At 41.6% G+C, this 10,532-nt stretch overlaps 1 protein-coding gene across 2 annotated transcripts; it reads right to left on the bottom strand.

Moving 5' to 3' along the window:
- Positions 1–17: 17 nt before the first annotated feature.
- hexa (hexosaminidase A (alpha polypeptide)) lies at positions 18–9,810 on the bottom strand. 2 transcript variants are annotated; one of them, XM_076266676.1, is made up of 14 exons: positions 9,471–9,810; positions 8,821–8,931; positions 8,554–8,619; positions 8,313–8,359; positions 8,076–8,186; positions 7,652–7,753; positions 6,478–6,610; positions 6,036–6,216; positions 5,333–5,419; positions 4,795–4,867; positions 2,654–2,834; positions 1,704–1,794; positions 1,022–1,129; positions 18–549 (listed from the first exon to the last, which is right to left on the bottom strand). In XM_076266676.1, the coding sequence occupies exons 1-14, from the start codon at positions 9,745–9,747 to the stop codon at positions 486–488; spliced, it is 1,632 nt and encodes a 543-aa protein (XP_076122791.1). In that variant the 5' UTR covers positions 9,748–9,810; the 3' UTR covers positions 18–485. The 2 variants fall into 2 exon arrangements, with proteins under 2 accessions (XP_076122791.1, XP_076122795.1); XM_076266680.1 differs by lacking the exons at positions 18–549; positions 1,022–1,129; positions 1,704–1,794; positions 2,654–2,834 and adding an exon at positions 2,911–4,195.
- Between the last annotated feature and the right edge of the window lie 722 nt (positions 9,811–10,532).

Raw genomic sequence — 10,532 nt, 5'->3', positions numbered from 1 at the left:
AGGCTTTTTAAAAAAAAAAAAGAAAAAAAAAAAGTCACTGCTTACACCAATAAAAACAAAGAGCAGTCAACCCAAATGGCCTCCAACCCGCATCTCTGAAGTACTAAAGCTGCAGCCAAAAAGCTAATCAAAGTACTTTCATTCATAAGCTACCATTTGAGCATCATTATCATCCTGAACATAACAGCCCTTTCAGATGCCATTGTTAACCGTTTTGGGGAGCTCTGATAGGTAGTCTAGTAGTTCATTGTCAGCTAAAGGAATGCCCAGGTTTTCCAGAACGCTGATCTCTGAAGGAACAGCTGATATAGTTTACTGATTGGGGTTAAATTGGCAGAGAACCATTAAACAACTACTATAATCAATATTCAATCCACAGTCAAACAAAAAAAATAATTTAATTTCACAACTCTCGTGTTAAATCCCTTTAAGTCCCCTTTAGGTTTGTACACCAGTGCATCAAAAGTATCTTCTCATGCAGCTTCTCACAAGCCCTGGTACTCTTGCTGACAGTGGCCCACAAACAGGGGCTCTGCACGAATACCACGCCTAGAGAGAGAGAGAGCAAGGGAGACAGAACAACAGTGTGAGAAAGATCAAATAAAGACAGAAAGAGAGTGAGGAAAAAGGCAAACAAGCAAGAGAGAACTGAGTACACTCTTACAACGAATGTGTTGGAAACAACACAAACTGTGTTGTCCCTATCTGGACACAGAGATGTGTTAAAAACAATGCAAGTTGTGTTGTTTTCAACATATTCGTTTTAAGAGTGTTCATTACATTGAATGGATGATGGCTTAGAAGAAAAAAGAGCAAATCACTGGGGCATTGTATTAGTATTGTATTATTAATATTGCATTAAAGAGCAATAACTATTTTAATTGAAGCATTTTTGAAGTAAAACATTTCTGTGTAACACTAGATTGTATTGAAGTAAAACATTTCTGTGTAACACTAGATTGTATTGAAGTAAAACATTTCTGTGTGACACTACTACTAGATTGTATTGATGGTGCAGTACCTCAGGAGGCGACAGCGGAAGTCTGTCAAGCGAGGAAACGCCGCGTCCACACTAGAGGTCTGCTCCTCGTCACTCCACAGACGCTCTGCAGCAGCACAGCCTCTGGGCCTAAACACACACACACACACACACACACACACACACACACACACACACACACACACACACACACACACATTTATACCAAACACATATATACACAGATACATACACACACGCACACATATAGCACACATATGCTGATTGGCATGTTCTTCAAGCCTTTAAAGCAACACCAAATAGTTTTTTGTACCTTAAAATAATGTTTCCAAAATCGTTTCAGTGGTTCATCAACTCGTAACAGGGTGAATGGCACTTCTGCATTCGCTTCGCGGCCCTCTATCGGCTATAACCGCACTATACAAGTTTGCCAGATCGGGTAGCGGATCTGTAGTTCGATGGAATGAGACTTAAGAAACTACAAATTTGACTTGCATCTGATGTTGCAATACATCATACGTTCATACAATCATGCAACATATTCTACCTTGCCTGTGACATTGTTATTTGCAAAGCTGGTGCTGGATAAACAAATAGCGTGCGTGCGACAGAGGAAAAGTGCTTTGGTGTTGCTTGCTTTAAAGAAGCATGCAGTACAAAAGGTTGTGGTGTAGATGATATTTAGTTGTTTATTTTCTCCTACCACAGACGGGGACTAAGGTTGGTGGCATCCACATATTCCCCCCACATGCACACCTCTCCACCAATCACCAGCCGCTTCTGCTCCTCCGTACCTAAGGCAGAAACAACCAGTGCATGGACAGAGAAACAACGTTAGAAAAGCCGTACTGGTCTTACTGTATGCCACTTGAGAGCTCAGGCTACAACCTGAGCAATGATGCTGACAACAGTCTGATGAACGGTTGATTAAGAAAGATGAAATCTCACAAATTTTACAGACCTCATTTTCAGCCAAAAAATGTAAGTGAATAATACTATAATGAGGTGACTTACAATATAATATTACTAATTATGGTACAAAAATGCCATATATTGAGATAGTAACTTGGCATTGTGAAGCCTCTACTGATTTGTACTCCTTTGAGGATGGCAGTCCATAGTAACACAGCAAACTCACAGCAAACTCAAACTCATGCTTACACACACCGAAAAGCCCTAGGGGTAATGTGCAAAGAAAGTCAGGCAACAAGCAAAGTGCTTTGTACATGAACTAAAGTAATCATGTGACATGTGGGAGCATTGTACTGACCCTCCAATATTTGCACTTCTGATCTTGCTCATGGTAAGACATTTGCAAACCGATTTTGCCTAGTTATGAAATTGCCTTGAGTTAGAATTTAGACTTTGCACTTTGCCCAATAAATGAGGGTCCTTACTAGGAAGCAAACTGAATTAGTAGAGAGTTGATCATCACTGGCATTGACATTCATTTTTACACTCATTCCACCTCCAAAACAATTTCTTAATTCATTCTTAAAACACTCTATAGATTAACCATCCTACAATCCTAAATGAATGGATAATATGTCAATAGTCCACTAGGGGGACAACACACTAGAGAGAGCAGTCAATAACACCTAAAGTGGCTGTAACTATCAATATCAGTGGAGACTAAAACCTCGCTCCACACACCAGAGAAGTTCAGTGGTTTCACGAGGTAAGAGTCGCGCCAGTCCTGCCCGTAGTGGATGTGGTTGATGTAAAAGGGGGCGGACAGCAGGACCCTGTGGCCGGCCCCTGTGATGCGGCTCAGCTCCTGCGCGTAAGCCGGGGGGAGGCCCTTCCAGATCTCCAGAACCGTGTCCGTAGGGATCTGGCCAGAGGCACAAAGAACAGCAGGGACAAGACAAGCCGTCACCGCCAGCACCAAGACCACCACTGCTGCCATCAACCACTCCCCCCTCCCGCTGTCTGTCTGTCTGTTCCACGGGTCTGTTTGAGCATAGACCTGGTTTAAAACAACTTAAAATGTAGCTGTTGTTATAGTAGTTGTGCCTATCTAATTACAATTAGGGCTACAGGTAATGATGATTTTCATGGTCAAATAATGTGTGCATTATTTTCTCAATTAATAGTTTTGTTGTTTGATCAATAAAAGGTCTGCAAATTGTGAGAAATTGCCAATCAGTGTTTCCCAAAGCCCAAGAATATGTCCCTAAAATGCCTTATTTTGTCCACATGTCAAAGATATTTGGTTTACTATCATAAAAGGAGTAGGTGAAGCAGCACATATTCAAGTTTAAGAAGCTGCAATCAGAGAGTTTTCATTGAAGAATTTCACAGACCAATTAACCGATTACCAAAATAGTTGCTGATTAATTTAATTTAATCTAACTAATCGATTAAAATTGTTGCATTAACATGTGTAGCATGTAGGGGTTTTGATTCCATATCTCAGGGGTTTTCAATCAGTGGTCTGCGGCCCACTTGTGGTCCGTGAGGACTTTGCAAGTGGTCCATGACCATGGATTCAGTAATGTAGCTGCAATGTGGGAATCAGTATTTTAATTCAGTGGTGGTCCTGGGGTTGCGTAATTAGTCAGAATGGTGGTCCCTGGTTCACAATCAGTTGAAAACCCCTGTATCTAATACATATTTATTTTACCGATTTTGCAGTGTCAACTGGATGATGTATTCTATTTTAACATATTTTTAAGTGTTCATATTTCCAAGCATTTTCTGTCTCAAGTACATGTGCATGAGCTGCTGATAGGCCTAATATCATGGCAAACACTGAAGCATTGTGGTCTTCGACGCCATCTAGTGGTGATATACATCACTACAATAGCAAAGAGAAATCCCAAGGCGGTGGTGCAATGCATTATGATTGATGATTGGAATCAAGATAGTCAGATTGTGTTTTTGACAGCTCCCCGCAGCTCTCCATTTGAACAGTGTTAACCTTAAAAACCCTCTCCGCTGCATACAACACACACACACACACACACACACCACAACACAGCACAGCACAGCACAGGTCACTCTATGTGGGCTCTGACCCCTGAAGGCAAGGGGCCGGACATTGTAGTAGCGGGCCCATTCGTGGGTAGGTCCTGGAAGGTCCAAGTACCAGGGCGCTGCGAGGATAGCCTTCAGGCCAGCCTTGGTCACCTTACGCATCTTACACTGGTAACCCTCCATCTTCCACACCTCCACCACATAGTTACGGCTGTGCTGTAACACAGGCACCTCTTTACCATCAGACGAGTACAGGTATGTGTGTGTGGAGGACAGAGAGAGAGAGAGAGAGAGAGAGAGAGACAGAGACAGAGAAAGAGAGAGAGAGAGACAGACAGAGAGATAGATATATATATATATAGAGAGAGAGAGAGAGAGAGAGACAGAGAGAGAGAGACAGACAGAGACAGATATATATATAGAGACAGAGACACAGAGACAGACAGACAGACAGACAGACAGACAGATAGATAGATCTATAGAGAGAGAGAGAGAGAGAGAGAGAGAGAGAGAGAGAGAGAGAGAGAGAGAGAGAGAGAGAGAGAGAGAGAATGTGTGTGTGTGTTGGAAAGGAAGCTGATGCAAGAGTGGGAGAGTGTATGAGTTAATAGAGAGAGACAGTAAATGAGTGTATGAGTAAGGGGGGGGGGTGTTTACAGAACGTGTGTGTGCTATAGAAAGGACAGCTGGTGCAACAAGCAAAACAAACAACAACAAAAGTTAGCTAACACCATTGAGGCAGTGTTGTGTAATGCAGTCAGGCTAGCTAACATCATTGAGGCAGTGTTGTGTAATGCAGTCAGGTGTCGACTTACTTTCTCGTGGTAGTCAAACACATCCTGCCACACAATGGAGGTCCTGTTGAGTGCGGAGGTGATGCTTACCATGCTGAGGAAGTGGATAAGAGACAAACAAACATGAATCCACCACCGTATGCTTCCTGTGTGCGCAGATATTTAACACTGAAACCGTTGGCATCAAGTAACTATGAATAACAACCTCAATATCAACCCTAGAAATAAGAACCTAACCTACACTAGGGAGTGTCTATATTACAAACACTCACCGGACACTGTGGAACTGCAGGAGTTTCCTCATGCAACCTTTTAACGAAGCCAGTCCTGCCTATGGCTCCCTCTGGTTGTGTCCGTCAATGTAGACGGGTCATTTAAGCAGGAAACGCTGAACACTGATCACTTTCCCGGTCACTTCAAACATTTCCATCATTCGTTCCACGTTTCCATCAATTCAAAACAACTGCGTTTTATAGTTTACTAAGTGTTTCTTGTTCATCCAAGCTTACATGACTGAGTCAAATCAGTAGTAGCATCTGAAATAAGACACTGTTCTTACTTTTCTACATAGAGTGCCTCCAGTTTGGTGAAGTCCGTGCCAAAGCCCATCTTCTTCATGAAGGCCCTCACGTCTGGGTTAGACTTCCTGTACAACAGAGAAGCAGATTTGCATTGTTTTGTCTGGTGAATGACACAAAAGCCTTTTAAGTGAATATTTCTGTATGCTTTTCTCCGTGAATACGTTCCCTTTTCATGTTATGTACTTTAAATTACGCTATACTTCGTTTAATATTCTTGATAACTTACTAATACACAAACACATCAGTAGTTATTTTCTTCAAAGGTACCTTCATTACTGGCTTTTGTGAACCTCGACAAACCGGTTAGCGTATTTTAATTTAATTTTTAAATCGATGAAGATTTGACACAACGGGTGCAAGTTTGACAGCATATTTTGCCGACAGTGCATGTGCACTGTGGCCAGAGCAGTCAGATGCAGAAAGTGGGCGGAGTCAGACCAAAGTTAATTAATAAAATGTAGGTTCATGAATGGATGGATCAGAATTTAACACTGGTGGCATGTGATCAGTTTTACATCACCGCAGAGTCGCCGCCTTGACACAGCTTCCCGCTACCTATATCGCCGCCGAACTCAGGCTCAATATATCATTTGTACATTAGGCCTAATTAAATGTGTCAAGTGCAAATATATTGAAATCAATGGCTTGTCAAGAACACACACACAGGAAGTGACTTATTACCAGCAGCTGAAATTAACTTCATCCCCTCCTAGATGCAGGAAGGAGTCAGGAAAGACTGATGTCACTTCCTTAAGCAGCTTGGCCATGAATGAGTAACTGGAGGCCAGAATGGGGTTCACAGGCCCAAAAGTCCCTGAGGGGACATCGCCACGGTAACAAGGGGTCAAGAGGTCAGGCTGTCCTGGGAGAGAGAAGCAAAAGCACTGGGTAGCACCTGACATTTTCCTCCTAAACCTGCAGTTTCTTCAAGAAATTAATCATAGAAATGTACAAGGGAACAGAAAACACACAACTGGTAAATCCCAGTAGAAACCAAAGATTCTAGAACAGAGCTCTAGAATCTTTGGTAGAACCTGAGCCTGTGAGGCAGGCTGCCTGCTCGGAGGGCAGGTGTGCAGAGCAGGTGCGGTGGTGGGATGTCCAGGTCAGGTATATGACGTACCTTTCCCCCAGGACTGAGTGTGCCCAGGGGAGTCAAACTCAGGCACCACGCGGATTCCCCGTAGCCTGGCATGCTCGATCACTCGCTTCACGTCCGTCTGCGTGTACACGTGGGTCATCGGGTGGAATGCCCCCTAGACCAATCAACCCCAAGTTGTTTTTTTGTTGGGATTTGTTTGGGGAAGGGGGGGGGGGGGACACAACAGACAGCAAGAGAACCATGAGAAGCAATTTGCTGAATCTGACAAAAATACTGGTAAAAAAGGAAAATGTTTGATTATTGGCGTACGGCCAGATGAAAACAAATAGCCAAAATGAGTTGCAGGCCCATGCATGCTTTGTCTAAATAGGCATCTGTTCATTTGAATCATACTCATTAAAGAATGCCCTGAGCACTACTGTGGTGTCAGCTTGCTTTAGAACACAAAAATGGCAAGATCAAGCTTGAATACACCATATCCATATGCTGACATGACATGTTACTTGACGAGACTTACTCATACATAGGACTGTATGTTATGCCATACAGTGCTTCTCACAGGCCAGATTTCTTGCACAAACAATAAAGAACTGGGCTTGTTATTTTGTAGCTTCATGTTGCCATGACTACTCAGGTTAGATGAAACAGCCTCAGTTTTTCCATGTGAGTCTAACTGATGTCATTCTGCTACCTAATGTCAGTACAATTACTTTTTAAAGTGCCACCGTCTTTTGTAGTGTCTCAATTTACATGAAAAATTAAATCTGCCCTTGGTAGTTTCTGTTGGAATAGTGCAACTCAAAGCTGCCTCTGATTTTCCCATGAATAGATGAATAGATATGAATAACCCCTGGCTTGATTCTTGTAGTCACTTCAATAGCTATTCAGCTCAGTCTCCAGCTGGAGGTACCACTTCACCTACTTTCATTTTAAGTATTTTTGCTGTACGGTTGCCAAGCAGATACTGCCAAGAGCAAGACATCCACTCTGGAGTAAAGTACAGAGTAAAGACAGTAAAGTCTTCATCTATTTGTTTTATCTGTGAAGCGACTTTGGGTGTCCTGAAAGGCGTTTTTAAATCAAATGTATTATTATTATTATTATTATTATTAATATTTGATTATTATTAAAGTGGCATGTGGAGGTACCCAGTGCACAGTAATACCCTACATGTCAGTCCTGAGGTAGACTTTACCTTGTTACTCAGATCAGGATAGGATTTGCTTTGATATGGGAAGGATGGGTCATCCACAATGTGCCAGTGAAACACATTGAGCTTGGTGTAAGCCATGGCATCCTAGAAAAAAGTTATTTGTGACATATTAACAGTTGTCTGGTCTAAAATGATTGATCTAAGTTAAATAGGTCAATTACTGAGCAGTAAGTAGAACTGTAATTGATATCCACCTTCCAGCTTCACCTCACCTACATATCTGAGTATGTACTATTGATACTGCTGTTAACACACGGCAATTAAAGGACAAAGTCAATGTGCACATTCCAAGTGTGGGACAGGATGAGTAAAAACACCACTGAAACCATTTTTCAGGGAGAAAACACGTCAGCAGAACCTGCCAGCGTTTGCCCCCAACTTCCTTGCTTGCATGTGGTTTTATTACCAGAGTCTCCAAGATGGCATTTATGGGTAGGTAGTGTCGAGAGGTGTCCAATAAAAGTCCTCGAAATGGAAACCTTGGAAAGTCCTCAATTTCAGTTTGGTTGATGTAATACTGTGACAGACAAGCAACAACATTGTAAACTACAATATTTAAGAAAAAATGTCATGCTAAGCGAGTAAAAAATGATTGTTATGTCACAAATTTACTTGCAACGAAGATATCAAAATCAGTACTTACAGCCCCATAACCATCCTGGTACACTAACTGACTGAGAGATTCCAAACCTGAAATAAACAAGTTATCAACAGACAAAATCAGCATCACTAAATTGTGTAGAACAACTTTAGTTGTAAGTAAATCAAAGCTATGTACTGGATTGTATTGAGCCTATTGCCTAACATAATAGTTAATTATAGCCATAGCTAAATGTAGGACTAATATAGTTTTATTTATTAGCACAAACACATGCCTGCCATACCTCTCAGTGCTCCCCATACACTCTCTGCCCTCAGAAGTGCCTGTCCAGATGACACACTCAGCCTATCTGTAATACAAAACAGTTAGCCAAGGTCACACCACACACAGACACCTCATCCACACTCCCACAGACTGATAACAGCCCATGACAGAGACAAAGTGGAGTGTTTGTTCATGGTTGTGCTAATAGTCTTTTATCTGTCCACAAGGCACACAGAGAGAAGACACATGATGACAAGGTGGCAGGAAGACGCACAGCAGTACTCACAGCTCTCTTTGGAGCTTTCGCTGGGATAGCCGTTGCAGTCACCCTCAGATACTCCCACCCAGACTGTAAAGGGCTTTGCCATGGGCCTGGTATAATAGATTTGTCTTTCACCTGCAGACCACAGCAGACATTTAAAAAAACAGTTTATATTTGGAGATATTATGACACCACATACATTTGCAGCTGGATCAGTGCATCCTCAAGCATGTGAATTAAACCCTTCCAAAATGTCCTAACTTAAAAGCCTATGTTTGGAACATGGAATGTTTGCTGGCTCTTACTTCTCATGTTTGGCTAGAGCAGGGGTTCCCAACCTTTTTTGGCAGGTGGCCCTATTTTGATGTCACAAAACGTTGGCAACTTGGGACCCTAATCATTCACAACATGTTGTGAGAGTGCACATCTCATCTCTGTTGTAACATCCAGTTTTTTAAGCATGATCAAAGATCTAATGCGGGCTGTCAACGTTTATTTTTACGTATAGATTGTAATGGTGAGCTAAAGGTATAGCTTTTGTAAAAAGGAAGCCTAATTAAGCTACATTTCCACTTCCTGATCGACAGATCAGTAAAATAAAGCGGGTTCATATTCATTAGACAACACATGAACTTCCCCTGACTTGTTTTAATTTCAATTGATATGAAGCATACCTGGATCTCTGAGGAGGTCGGGGAAGATGAGCTTGAAGTATCTCACAAAAGCAGCGTCGAGAATTGAACAACCTGGTTGTGCTATCGAAACATTTGTATACTGAAATATGAAAGACTGTGGCCTGACACAGTATCGCTCAATTGAACTGCTTATCTTCTGGGGCATTGGCCAGACTGCAGTAACTGAAACAGCATTGATAGCTGTGAAAAAGAACAACAAAATGCGTTTCTTATTTAGAAGTAATTCGCTCGATTTACACAGACGGCTAAAAAGCATGATTTAAGTTCCTCTGGACTACTCCTGAACGTGAAGAATACGGAAATAGTGCTGAGGCAAGTGCAGTCAGTCAGTCATATGACCACATTTATTACCAACAGAGCACGTGACTGAAGTAAACAACAAACGGCTAGTTATGAATAGACCAATGACAGTAGGCCTAAAACCCATTCGGAAAGGTTAAAATCAAAGACTGTATTTAAACAAAAGGTTAAAATGCATTAATTTTTTTGCAATAAACTGTCGCTGGAGTAGAAATGACTAATTAGGCTACTGAAAACGAAAACCAAATGCGTCTCAAGTTGATGTGAGAGGGACCTCATTATAGTAAGAGGTTCTTTTATAAATAGGCTTTATTTTGTTTACCCTTTATCTAATTATCGGGAAATCACTGATAGCCCTCAATTTCAGTCAGTGATGTCGAGACTTCTATGATATTGCCGGATGAATATGTTGTTGGCTAGTAGGCCTACAATACGATAGCCTACATCCAAATAGCCTGCCAAATACGATACTTTCCAGGTTTTAACCGAAACCTTGCCATTCTCTATTTATTTAGCAAATAAAACCAATTTGTGAAGGAGAAAATCACACTGCTGTTTTTTTCTTTATGGCAAAGATGAAAACGTTACAAAGTTATGCCATATTCAAATATTCAAATAACATCATCCTTTTGACTCAAATCAATTGAATTATTTTGGATTTACGTGGTCTGTGGTTTGCCCTGCTCAATATGGCAACTTTCTTCACCCAAGTACAGAAATAACCATGCGCAAAGATGTGTT

Source organism: Alosa pseudoharengus, unplaced genomic scaffold (assembly GCF_046254945.1).
Source record: "Alosa pseudoharengus isolate Yale_2024_CS ecotype anadromous, Long Island Sound unplaced genomic scaffold, YU_APseudo_1.1 YU_APseudo_1.1_scf_10, whole genome shotgun sequence".
NCBI lineage: Eukaryota > Metazoa > Chordata > Actinopteri > Clupeiformes > Clupeidae > Alosa > Alosa pseudoharengus.
Note: the sequence above shows the minus strand (reverse complement) of the source record. Positions and strands in the feature narration are given on the sequence as shown.

Coding starts and splice junctions, on each gene's coding strand:
- hexa (XM_076266676.1), bottom strand. CDS start 9,747: ATGCTTTTTAGCCGTCTGTGTAAATCGAGCGAATTACTTCTAAATAAG. Junction 8,932..9,470: donor CGACCTCCTCAGAGATCCAG/GTATGCTTCATA, acceptor TGTGGTCTGCAG/GTGAAAGACAAATCTATTAT. Junction 4,868..5,332: donor GAGGCACTCTATGTAGAAAA/GTAAGAACAGTG, acceptor CCACTTCCTCAG/CATGGTAAGCATCACCTCCG.